Source organism: Fistularia commersonii, chromosome 5 (genome assembly GCF_037954325.1).
Source record: "Fistularia commersonii isolate RoL2024-O1a breed Wild chromosome 5, RoL_Fcom_v1.0, whole genome shotgun sequence".
NCBI lineage: Eukaryota > Metazoa > Chordata > Actinopteri > Syngnathiformes > Fistulariidae > Fistularia > Fistularia commersonii.
The window spans coordinates 14,391,612-14,405,702 of record NC_141288.1 but is presented as its reverse complement, the minus strand read 5'-3'; the positions used below and the strand labels follow the sequence as shown (position 1 = coordinate 14,405,702).

The 14,091-nt window shown below is 37.1% G+C and overlaps 1 protein-coding gene across 3 annotated transcripts in view; it reads right to left on the bottom strand.

Moving 5' to 3' along the window:
- LOC147234164 (chemokine-like protein TAFA-2) overlaps positions 1-14,091 on the bottom strand; it is a 99,958-nt gene that overhangs the window by 42,173 nt on the left and 43,694 nt on the right. For all 3 annotated transcript variants that reach the window (XR_015106163.1, XM_086146959.1, XM_086146958.1), the window contains one exon: positions 11,747-11,850. Coding sequence is in view for 2 of the 3 variants with exons in the window: in XM_086146958.1 (XP_086003084.1) it covers positions 11,747-11,850 (104 nt within the window). In the remaining variant the exon portion in view is untranslated. The remainder of the gene's footprint in view (positions 1-11,746; positions 11,851-14,091) is intronic.

Sequence of the window (14,091 nt, the reverse complement as noted above, 5' to 3'; positions counted from 1 at the left end):
TTTTTTTTTTTTTTTTTTTTTTTTAATTTTTTTTTTTTTTTTTTTTTTTTTTTTTTCCCAAACCCATATAATCCTAACCCAAACTCTTATAATTCTAATCTCAAATTTCCTGCTATAGGGTGCTGTTATACCATGTCGAATTCCTGCGGCTATTGTACATTTGGGGATTAAAGAGATTCTGATCTGATTAAGTTGTCAGCAGGGATCCAGTCAATAGAATTTATTCATCCAGCACATCTCACAGATGTTTGACTGCATTGGCTCTGCAGAATTTGAGGACAAAGTGGATACCCTGTGCTTCTTAAATGATTACTGAACCATTTTTCCAGTATGACAGTTTACATTATCCAAATGAAAGAGGTCACTGCCTTTAGGGTCTGTCATCCTGGATAGATGTACTTCGTCAGCAACAATGGCACGTGTCGAAGTTACTTCCAAATAACTTTCCACATCAACACACATGTCTATAAATTTGTTTTCCTCCCATGGCATCTCCCTTAGGTTGGAAACACCTTGCTATAAGAACCACTATTAACTTAAAAAAAAAAATTCAGAGTCACAGTACTTCCTCCATTACACACAATTACACACAAGCACACACACAATTAAGTCTTGGCCACCCACGACTCTGCAGCCTCATCTCCACATTTGGTAGGCCCTGATTTCTGCAGACTTGTGCTCTGACTTGAGTCACCGATCATCAAGACTTGGGCTTGTCGACATCATTCACATCATTATGTGAGCCCATTTTTCCTGCTCTCAACACATCAACTTTGAGGAAAATGTTCACTTACTACCTAATACATCCCGCAAATCCCAACTGTCAGCAGATAATCCGAATGAGTCCCTTCACTCTATTGGCTAGTTTTGTATAAATCAACCCAGAAAAGCGAAGAAATGGTCACGGCTATCTGCATTTATTTTGTGCAAGTTGTATATGAATGTATTTCGTTAGTCATAGTTGTGAGTTGCATGACATGTTACAATCTGACTATTGCTCCTGATTAAAAATATATGCCCATCCAGCAACTTGCTACAAACACTTCATGGATATAGGTGGCATCTAGCTGTGGTGCTGATGATTTTAAGGAGCCATTTTCAGCATAATGGACCACAGTGTCTAATTGATTGACAGCATAAGCAGAAAGGGGTAGGTGTAGACGAAACAGCAAACAGAAACGAGAAGGTAAAGGGGCGACTTCAGAACTATGAGATCAGGCATAAGAAACGCTTGAAAGTCTTACATCAGAGGGAACATAGCTGGCAGTGGTGGCAAAGCTGCCAAGAACGATCTGCGTGAGTCTGAGGCTGGGGTCTTGATACTGGTCTTGGTTGTTAGTGATCAGGTTTAGGTGAGTGAGAGCGGGGGAGTGGAGGGAGCAAGGGGAGACAGAGCAGTGGAAAATTATAGAGTCCAGGTTAAAGACTCCATAGACTTTGGTATCATCAATATTTTCCAGAAACTCCTATAAAAAAGTAAAGTGTCTTCCAGAATTATTGATAATTTTGTGTAGCTGTCTTTAAATGCCCAGTAGAAAATACACTGAAGCGTAAAACTATAGATCCAAAAGCACTAGACCCTACAATTCCCACAATGCAATACTATATAGTGTCATTTAATCCAAACCCACAATAGTTTTCTACTGTGAATCTGAAGCCTTAGAGGCATCTGGGTGATTTTTTTTCCTCTTTCCCTTCTAGCAGCCCTTTGGGCTAAATATGTCTATAGACAGGGAGGGTTTTAAAGCGCTGCATGTTTGCTAAGCCTCAAAGAAACTACAGGACAGTTTTCTTTTTATGAAACACAAAGCGAACGTTTGTTGATGAGATAACTCCACTGAGAACCTTAAAGATCATGAGTAATGACATCAGCAATTTTACTTTCTCTCTTTCCATCCACAAAATACACTGTTGAGCTATTACACACTGGGTGGAGGAGTAAAAACAGCTTCAGTGGAAATGATTGTGTCCCTTTATGATGAGCATTACATCGTGAAGCTTTTCACTGTGATACCTGATAATACAAATGCATATAACCAATTGATAGAACACTTTAAGAAATGTATATATTAGTTTTTGTTATAACAGATGACTAATATCAGTTCACGACAAAAATTTGGCATATACAGATTTCAAGGAAACAATATATCATGCTAAATATTTTTGTTTGAGCTCCTTCTTCCCCATGTTATAGTTTTTGTATGAATAATAATAATGATAATGATACTAATATGTTAATGTCTGTGTTTGGCTCTGGTTCATATTTTGTTAGAAATATGTCCATCATTAACTAAAATGTTTTGTTTGAGAAACCAACATCTATTGAATAATTCAATTCTGGAGGCTAGCATGTTAACTAAAAAAGAGATAGAAAATAGAACAATTGATATAATATAGATAATAACAGAAAACAACAAGAAAATAACACCTCAAATTAATATTATAAGTTTGGTTGAGACTACGGTGATTGGAACTGATGGCCTCCACATTACAAATGATCCTTTGTATGACTGGACAGGTGAAGCGCTGTAGAGTTTGCAGCCAATTTGCAGATCATGCTCCATTGTATGAATTATTTAGAGCCTGAGGTGCTCCTTTTCTTTTTTAATTGTGTGTGACATTTTCATGAGGTGTCCTTGTGTTGAGATACTCACTGCTGCTGCAATAAACAGTAAATCTGAAATGACTGTGTGAAAGTGGTCCTAATTGTCCATACTGAAGTGCTGTTTACTACATTTTCACTTCAGTTGTTATATTGGTAAACTGGGCCTTGTAGTTTCCAGCCATAGTAACAGGCAGCAACTGAGACGAGCAATGATCGAGTCGGCAGTGCCGCAGAGACAGGTGAGAGATATTATAAGTGACAAAGTATTGCAGCACCTCCGGGATCTTTTTACATCATGTATGAGCTTTTAACCTCAGAAAATGTGACATATACATTAAAATTAGCTGCCAGAGTCACATTCTGTGCTCTACAATTCCTTGCATAGGTGTTTGTACCCAGAGGAAATATCTGTGAGGGAGCATCTTGTTTTTTTCAAGGAGGGGCACAGGGAACAATCATACCTACTGATGTCTACTGAAAAGTTCAAAAATGACAAAAATTGAAAAAATATGAGTTTTCTTGTCCACATAGTCTAATTTCAACCACATATCTAACAATTTCCGTCCCTCACACGTTAAACACAGATAAGGTTTTCACCAAGGAATGGCGGCATGATTTCTAACACTGCCCTAAACAAGGAAAACTTGAAAGAAAAATGCACAGTGAGTCAAGCAGCTTAGATGTTTGTATGAGAAGTGTCTCTGAAGGACAAGCTTCTCACTGAGAGGCAAGGATGTTTCGGACTGGATTTAGTGTTCGACTTGGATGCTTCTCAGCTCCAGCAGATGCACAGAAATGCATTTCACTGGGGAAGCAGACCTGGCTTTAAAGGTCCAGCTTTAAACCTGCTGAGCAGGGTCTGTGGCAGAGAGAGAAGATCCCTCCGGACCCGGACACACTGCTGTATTTGTGCTCCTTAAATTTGTCTTTGAAAGTTTTGTCAGACACGCATGATGCCATGAAATACAGATATAGGATAAAATGTTGCCTGTCGGAATGGTAAGCTACATATGAAGACAGGCTTATTTACATAGTGCACCACGTGCCATTCCCGATCCTGTTGACTCCAACTGAGGTGAAATTAACATGATCCACAATGAAAACTTAGAAAGAAGTGTGTGTGTGTGTGTGTGTGTGTGTGTGCGTGTGTGTGTGTGTAAATTTAACAGTTATCTATCTATCTATCTATCTATCTATCTATCTATCTATCTATCTATCTATCTATCTATCTATCTATCTATCTATCTATCTATCTATCTATCTATCTATCTATCTATCTATCTATCTACTGACAGTATTCAAATGTAGTCAAAGGTCAGTGTGGCTACTCAAACAAGTTATTTTCATAGCAACTCAATCATTCAAAAAGTAATTGTGATGACATTTCATCCATGTGTTTGGACTCAGCTAGAAAATTAAATACCCAAAGGGCCGAATGTAAAATGTAGTGTTTCAGTATAATGTTTGGAAAACCTCCTTGTTGTCATTAAATTTCTTCAAACTTTGAACTGCATGAGTCTCAGTAGGCATGGATGCAAACAGTTTAATGGACCAAGAACTGCAATGGGATATTTGTAGTTCTGTGTGTATCTTACGTGGAATAACTTCCCTCATCTGCTCGTGCATTGCTTATTGTGCAATTGCTGTAAAAATAGAACATTATATTTTAATTACCTAATGTATTCCTAATAGATAAGAAATAAAAAAGAGAGTATAAGTGGATGGAGCTGCTTAATTTAAAATATGTGTGAAACAGCAAATGTTGTCAGAAAAGTGTTCAATGTCCAAAAGTGAAAAATCTCATCAGTAGGATTAAATGTTGATATTGATGTTGGAATTTGAATAATCTTGGTTTAAGCCTAAGGTTTTTAAAGTTTAAGAGTTTCTAGGGATTTGTTATCCTGTTAGAACCCTGTTTATAAATTAGTTGAAGAGCAAAAATATTACAGTTAGGCTTTGCACACAGATAATTAGCTTTCATGAACAGCAGCGATGAATTAGTATTGTACTTTGGAAAACACACAGGCCTGCATACTTTGCAAGATCTGTATCATTGAATATTACAGAAAAACATGAGCGAGGCTCTGACTTCCTTGAGTGCAAAACACTGGAGAATGTACACTGACATTGCGCCGTTAAATATTTTCCTTGCCTTTTGATTCTTTTTTTTAATCTCATGAATATACTGTTCTTTAATACTACAGCGTTTTCCAAATTATTTCTTCAAAAATTGTATTTGGTGAATAAGAGATGCATGTGATAGAAAAACTATGATAAGACTGTCAAATATTCTATAAAAATGAAGAGTACATTACATGGTGAAGCACAACTTAAAGCAACCTGTGAATCCTGGTGCACAAACTCATTAGTGCACAATGATTTAGTGTCATTGTATAAAATAACATTGATGCATTGCTCAAATGTAATACTTTTCAAAAGACAATGTGACAATTAAAAAAAAAAAAAAAAAGAAAAGAAGATAAATTAAAGCTCAGCCTCTCCAAATGATTTTATTCAACAAACATTTTAGATCATGCATAATAATCATAATTATGGAAAAAGGAGGCTGCCTTTTCAATCTGCAATTAAATGAGTCATATCTCTATACTGCGTAATGTAATAATAACCTCTTCAGCAACTTGTTTTTCTTGCCAACAAAGTTACCAAGGTATGTGTGTTGGGGTCGAAGACACACTTTATGACCGTTTGAAAATGCAACCTGAAATAATGTATATCCCCTTGACAACATTTTTTCAATGACAAAGCTTACTTATACTCTTCAAGGTTCTTGGCCGTATTCTAAAGTATACAGAGAAGACAAAGGTTGGATGAATTTGTTGTAAAGTGTTCGTCTAACCTGCAGGTGCATCGTATATGGAGCAGATTAGCTGTACCACACTATTATGTGAGCATTGTTACATAACCTTGGATAGTAAGAAATATTTACAAAAATATGCAAGGTACATGCTGTATAGGAAAATACATAGAGTTTTATAGCAGAAAGAAATGTGTGCCTTTATTGCTGATTGGACAATCAGTTCAATGACAACATTTTTGGAACCATTTATAAAGCCAGGCTGATCTTATCAGACACTCAACAAATGTTATTGAATCTTTAACATTTTTGTCAAAGTATTGCAAAATGACTCCAACTTCATCCCTATACAGAGAAGGCTACATATAATAAGGGGTAAGTACCTTGTCAATAACACCATTCCCAGCTTTTCTGAAGTTTGTACTAAAAAGATGCATTCTAGATAAATTGACTTGCCATCAAGTTAGGAACTTGGTTCTAAGTCATGGATCAATAGCAAGTTTCAATTACCGTGCAAGACTCCTGTCCAGCATCCAGCTGTTTTATCTTTCTCTCAGTACTATCAACCAGCTGAACTCTGGCTGAAATTCCAGGAAAAAAGGAAAAAATCCTGTCTTGTTCACCACCCACATCACAGAATCCTCACCAAATCATTTTCGGGGGTCTGATTAAATAACAAGAAGCAGAGAGATGTCAGTGTCTTACTAGAATCCTCATGTCGGTTGGACACAAAATCTCATATGCTCGTATTTCACTTGTAAATAGTTGTGTTTTAAACATTTTATAGGGGGCACAGAAATCTAATTTTGACAAGCAGTGTGTTGACCACCTCCAAAAACAGCACCAGGTATGCAGCACTTCACACAATCTTAAAAAGTTGAAGCACAAGAGGCTGCATGCAATAAAATGTTACCTAGTTGTCATGTTCACACTAGCCCTATATCACCTCAGCATCCAAGAACACATTTGATCAAATTCTGACACACGCCACAGTGTGAACTGCAAATGCTTGATACTTCCCATGAAACAGTGTAATGTTTTTACAGGCGTGTGTTGCTCCAGTGAAAGCTTTGAACCGGAGCTCAGTGAGAAGTGATGGGGCTTTTTACTCTCTGCAGCACTGAAATTACTCAGCTTGAAAAGCCTTTATACGTTGGTCTCGAGAGACGCTGTGGAGACGGCAAATGATGCATACTTTATATCATTCACGGAGCCGCCATGAATGATAATGTAATCATTGCTTTGCTTTGTGTATGTCGAAAACTCCACCCCTCTCATAGAGGAATTATCTTCTGTACAAATACCCATAATGAGGTGCAACATGTAGGCGCCTGGTGGTATAATGATGAACACATTTTCCCTTCAAACTATTTGTTTCTTCATTAGGAGAGTTATCGTTTTGCGAGCAACGTCAGCTACAATTACAAAGTCAGATAGGAGATGGCTAACTAAACTATTGAGACTGGGGATTGATTGTGAAGCTTAAGATTGGTATGCTAAAGCATCTCTTTTCCTCTCCAAAGCCTCCCATTCTTGGCAAGGTGCGTCTTATGCAACATAAGTTATTTTTATTACAAAGACCAGAAAATGGAAGGTGCAGAACAGGTTATCTCCGATGCTTATAGCACGGATTTAAAGTGAGGCATCGAGGTCATGTGTTTCAACAGAAGTGAGGGGAGAAAAGCCTGAATTTATATATATTACAAACTGAAAGTAAGCCTGAGAGCAACAAGTCAGGGCATATTAAACACTGAATGTATCTGGATACACTCGGGTGGTATGTTGTGATTTTCTCTAAGTGCTGTGCCGATGTGGATGCTTTTATTCAAGGCTTTAATGGAGAGCTCAAAGTAGCAGGATGAGAAGGTCACATCCAGTTGACCATATAACATGAGGGTCTGAAGAAGGCAATCTATTTTAATTGGTATGGTTGAATATACTTGTATTTATTTATGGAATGTTTAGTTTTGCATTCTAAATTTCTCCGCTGAGCAGCTCATTAAAAAAAAAGTTCTGGCAACTTGAAAGAAAAACAAATTAAATTTGACATCAAATGTGTTTCGCGAAGGCAAAACTTTTCATCTGCTTTGCTGCAAAAACTGTTTTCTCTTCAAGTATTTGTGACTTTGTTGTATCAACCTTATTTACTTTACTGTCGATAAGCTCTGTTTTATCCTTCAGTCACTAATTCAATGAAATATAGAGGCCGTATTTGATTCAATGATTACTAAATTTTTTTCCCAACTTTTCATTAAGCTTTCCCCAAACATGTTAGAAGTGTAAACCTCAACATTTTAAATGCCATACATTTTGTAGCTGAGTTGACATGACCACTCCTTTTTCCTAAGAAGCTATGATCGTGCCAGAGCAAAAAATTAAAATAAAAAAAAAATAATAGTAATTCTTTACAGGTTTAGAAAATATATAAACAAGGAGACAATCAGGCGCAGATATAATGGGGGGGGGGGGGGGAGTCGAAAACTCAAAACATTTTTGAAGTTGTATGAATAATACATAAAATGGAAAAAGAAAACATTTGAATAATAACAAAATCAAAGAGATTGAGAATGCAAAACAGCAAAAATACTACAGAAATAATGAATGAATAAACAGATAAATAAATGAAAAATGACACATCATGGTTAAAGACAAGCAAATTGAATGCCAGTTTTTAAAAGTAATGTTGGAGCTGCTGGTTACTCTGGGGCATCAACCTCGAAACATTGATCACAATACATACCAAACAAAATAAGTCCAATATGTTCTGAGTCAAGCTGACCTCACAGTCCTGTCAGCCCCCTCTCTCTTTTTCTCTATCTCTCTCTCTCTCTCTCTGTTCTTTTCCTCTTTCCTGGTCAATAAAAACAAGCACAAAGGTGAGCCGTCTGACCACTGACTCTTATTAAGTTTGAGTTGTAAACATCCGCAGTAGTGAAGGACACTCTGTTCTGTTTCAGGCTCATAGTGGAAAGGTGCCTCTCGATTTCCGCTGGTTTGGAAACGGAAACTAAAAAGCCTGTCAGATAGTGCCTGTATGCAGATATATCTGATATACAGCACATTTTGAAGAAGTGACAGCTCATACTGTATGTGCATTAGCAAATCATCTCCACTATTTGTTGAAATAAACTGAATTTGCACTGCTATTGCGATAGCAGGGGTAGTTTTCTTCCTCTTGTTTTCTCCAGGAAGAAATATATTTTGGATGTGAGCAGGGTTCATTTCATCCCTTGAATGATAACAGGTTTACTGCTACAGAAATAACACCCAGGGGAAATTAGGGGCTGCGTTGGTTATCAGAGAGAAATTGAATGTGTGTGAGATTATTCGGATCCACTTCCTGCTGAAATGATGAGTGCCTTGAGTATGGATCTGTGCCAATCAAAACTAGACGCATTAAAGCGCCACACTCCAATCTAATTGGTCGACAAAGAAAGGAGTGATACATGGGATTTTTATCCCGCTCTTATATGGACACCCTGTCAACCAGAAGAAAAACCTGTCTGTTATCCAGAACCTGAGGCCAAATATTGTCAGTGGAATGTGGGGTGATGAAACACTCACATCAGCCTCCACTTGAAATACTTCTGAGTTTCTGTAATTGACCTCCATGGGTTTACTAGTGACATCAGGACACTTTTAATAAAGTTGGAGGACAATATGTATTCTCTTATCTTAATTAAAAAAAGAAACAATAAAAAACAATTACTACATTTCCAGTTGTAAGTTTCTAATAGCACAGATAACTTCAAGGTATTTCCATTGTGATTTACTGGAAAAAGATACTAGTGTAAAATAAAGGATTGATCAGACTGACCAGATGAAACTGCAGTACATTGAGCTCCGGGAGAGAAAATACTTAATGGTGAAATTTGAAAAATCTTAAAAAATCAACCAAACTAAAAAATCATAGTATATTCACAAACTCAAAAGTTACTTTAAAAGTTCAGAGGATATTCATGTTCAATGAATATGTGTTGATTCAAAGTTGAAAATCAGCTAAAAAAAATGAATGCTTCACTCTCAAGTCAAAAGAAGCCCAAAGAAAATAACAGATTTTAAAAATTAACTGTTTAATATTAGATGCGGTGAGAGCATTAACAAAGTGTAATTAATTAATTATGAGTGTATTCAAAAACAAAATTATAAAAGTGTCAATAAATGTCAATAGTCAGTCTAGGCCACAACATGTCACCCACCCCCTCGCATGAAGAAGCACAATATTGTCCTGTCATGAGGCAACGTGGCTGGTTACTCAAACAATTCCACTTTCGATTTCGCAGAGTTGAGAGAACAGATGGGAGGAAACTCAACAAGCACGGTCAGAGATGTTTACGTCTCCATGTGAAGGAGAGTGCTTTTAGTCAAGGGAAATTTAGGCATTACTATAATTGGTGGATGCTTTCATTGGTATTTCCTGAACATCTTCACTTTACAAAACTGCTAGGATAGAAATCTTTAAATGAAAAGTTCAACTTTATAAAACAAGAGTAAGAGATCAGATGTTTTTAAACTGTTCTCTTGTTTATTGTTTAGGATGATCATAGCTTGACCATAAAGACGTTTTAAGTTTCAGCTGGCAAATGTATATATTCATGAAAAAAATTTCAAAATAAATAAACCGACAAATTTAAAAACACAAAAAAGACTATTTAGCTCATTTAGGGTGCAAGAACTACAATTCACAAATCATTATAAAAACATTCAATCTATATATTTAGATTTACATAATATAATATATATACATTATATATAATAATATATCATATTATTATATTATATAACATGTATAATAATATATCATATTATTATATTATATAACATGTATAATAATATATCATATATATTATTGTTTATATATATATATATATATATATATGTGTGTGTGTGCGTGTGTGTGTGTGTGTGTGTGTGTGTGTGTGTGTGTGTGTGTGTGTGTGTGTGTGTGTGTGTGTGTGTGAATGACAGTAACATCAGATTTTCTATGGGTTGAATGCGTGGCTTTTTAGCAAATAAAATTCAAGTGAGAAACACTTGTCTTTGTGCTTTGTTGAGAGTAAAATCCATGCAGAGTTGGGTTAAAGCATCTTCTCTCGGTGTGTCTGAGTTGAGGAGTATGTGGTTTCTAGGTGGATTAAAGAGGTTACTGGGAAAACACCGGCTGGTATGTTAGAAAGACACAGAAAGGAGAGGGGAGTTTCTTACAAGTACTCTACATTCCTAATTTATCAACACAGGTGCATAGTTCAGACATATGAAACGAACGGTTGGATGTTCTTTCCCAGAAGTGCAAGAAACGTGTAACCAATGAAATATATGATTGTATGAAAATAAAATTGTAGGTCTTACAATATCTAGTGCTTTATGATCCCTGGGTGGGAAACAGCAGTTATTTCACAGGTGAGTGAGCTACAGCATAATTTTCTAGTCATACTTATACTGTTGTGCCTTGGTGGTTCAGTATTTTTAGCACATTCTATTATTTTCTTTTGTGTATTTTCCTGACCAGTGGTCTTTTCTGTTCTTCACCTGTCCTTCACAATTATTCATCTAATTGGACCTATTTTCTGTTGTGTCTGCAACCAATACTTGCACACAAGTACAAATAAAGCCACCTGACAGCTTTGACTGTAAAAATATCATCTTATCTTTCAGTTCAACAGGACATCCATTCTGAAACTGGTGAAAGTCTACAAAGTGTGACTCATAAATCAACTTCTGAAACAAAGCCCCCTGTTGTTGACCCTGGGCAAGCTGCTCTCAGAGTAAGCTGCACAGCTGAAATGCATCATGGGCAGTGAAGGTTTGTGCACAAAATTATATATCTTGGATTCTGTTGCTTGACAATCATTTCTATATGTCACTTGAAAGTCCTATCATCTCAAGCTAGGCTAAAAATTACCCTTTGACATTTATTTTTCTATCTTTCAGCAAGAAGATGTTATGTGGTATACAGGTCTGTTTGCTGCAACAACTTTAGGCCATTTGGATTGTCACTATTAAAAATCACAGAATTTGTGAGATCTGAAATATGTTGAGCCTTATCCTGCTTAAATAATATGGTTTGGAATATGTAAGGCTCAAGGTTACGTACACTAAATATGAATTTATTGGGAGGAAGGCTGTGTGTGAATCTCATTTTAGGTGCATGTAATCACGTATCACGAGTGGAAAACGCCAATCAGATACATGTGAGTTTGAAACGAGACATTGGACGGCACATTGACACAAGAACACTATATCTTTGAGGACAGACGACTTTTAGTATTGTATTTTTTTAATGACAAAGAGAAAAGCGTACGTTGCTTCTCTGTGAATGTTCTCACCTGTCGAGGCTCCTGCAGGTACAGACATCTCCAAGACACTGATCACAAGCATTATGATGAGTACAGCCCCTTTGCTTCCGACCGGTGTGTATCGCTCACTCATCCTAGCAAACATAAAACAGAAGGTTAGTTTAGCTTTGAACCTATTTGTTTGTGAACTTTATTTGGAATTACAACACCAGTTATGTGTGTTGGGGTTTGCAAGCTTTTTATGCAGCCCTGAACAGAAAGAGGGCTGTTCTTCCAGCCTTTTCTGGGATGTGTTTTTGCTCTTATCAAGAGGAGACGCAGGCTATTATCATTCATCCCACTTTTCAATAGAAACCACTGCTACAAATGTGCTCTAGATTACTGTCAACAAATCTTCTTCCTTCCCCCTGTCGCTCCGCTGTTTGTGTTCTAAAACATGACTCTACAGCAGGAACATGGACAGAAGGTGAAAACCCTTTGCTGCCCCAACAGGCTTCATAAGCCTCTTTGGACTGCACAAAAGCAGCAAATCAATCACTCCACCGTACCTGGTTTCCCTTTGCACTAGCTCTCTCTAATGAACTATGGTGGAGCTGGACCACACTGCATAAACTCTCTGGCACAGTGTGTTATCATTTACAGACAGCTATCACATTTCCATCAGGGATGCAGCAACAGTCTGGTAATTACTGGAAGAGGCTTGGTATCGTATGGCGCCCGCGTGCTATGTTACAAGTAGTGTTTACACCTTATTTACTGCCCCCCGCATTTTATCTGCCCGGGTCATTGACATATAGATTGACCAAACCTCGAAGGTATTCTCAAATGATTTGTGTAATTAAGTTTATTTTGGCCGTGAAGTGAATATGACCTTTTGCACAGATTTTTTTTAATGGATGCCAAAGTCCGTCGGCACTAACTAAATTGCACGAACGACAACAGGAAATTATTCTCTTTTGGATAATTGACCACTTTAAATTTTGCGCTGGCAATTGCAAAGGACAACACAATTTAAAAGTGTATTGGCTGTAGATAACAATCACAGAAGAAAAAACTATTAAAGAAATAACATTTATTATACTTCATAATAACAGAGCATTATAATTAGAGCATGAAAGAGTGTCACACTAACAAAAGGAATAGGATGTGATCCGAGAGGTGAAACAGAAAGAAATCAGGAAACAAGCAAGCACACAAGAGGAGCAGACAAAATAAAACTAGGTGTTAAGAGAAAAAAAATGGTTTGAATTTTGTTAGCCCAAAGTTAATTAAAATAGCCAAATCTCAGTCAAGTCATGTGATTTGTGGCCTTGCATCTAGCAGCTGGTGTTCTCAACAGTAAAGGAAAATCAAATGAACTCACTGAATTTTAATGAGTCCATCTTTACTCATAACGAAACCTAATTTCTTCAATGTAGGGCGTGCGGCTATAGCTGGAAATGATAAGGAAGGAAAATAAACAAAGGAGGTAAATCAAAATGGAACGATGCTGTTGTGATTTTTTTATGTCTGTTGATATGAATGTCTTTTTTGATGACACTGGATAAGTGGAGCAACATGTGGAGGAAATATACCCAAACACTGAATGTGATAGCAACGTAATGGTGAGCTTTATGTAACCGCTCAGATTGCCCTCCCGGGTGCTCATATCAGAGGCCGCTAATGCTCACCTTCATGGAGACAGATTTGTAGGTGACGGTCGCCTACAGAATCGCAGGCTCGATTGAAATTGTGGCTAGTTGATGGTTATGCAGCACCATTCACAGCAATAAGAGGGGTTTAAAAAAACTGCCACTGGAGACAAAGTGCAGGGTATAGCACTGTAGATGCTGTCAAAGGGTGCAATTCTAAAAATGACACCTCATTGTCCCTGAATGTGTTGTGTTGTTGCTGGTGCAGCCGTGTGTGAGAGCAGGTCGCTGAAGATTTGTTACTCTTTCAGGCACTTTTGCATCATGTCCTTGTATCACTGGCAGCTTTACTGACTTTGGCAAAGCCCCGAAACACTGTGATGTGAATTCAAATACATGTAACTGTCCAGCAAGTTTCACTTCACTAAACATATTCTGACAAAGAATGCGCAAGTCTCTCAGGCACAAAATCATAGGGTTTGTGAAACAAAGAAGAAAAAAAAGAAACAAAACTTCCACTTGTGAGTCATTTATGCGTTATCTAAACAAAGTACAATTAGAAGAAGAAATTGATCAAGAGACAATCCCTCAAAATATAACTAAAAAGTAGCAGGGACTACAACTGTGTACTGTATACAAACCAATAACTATCTTACTTATATTAAGATATCATCCATTATTTACAGCTTATCCTGCATTTAGGATCGCCAGGATTCTGGAGCCCACCCAGCTGTCATTTAGTGA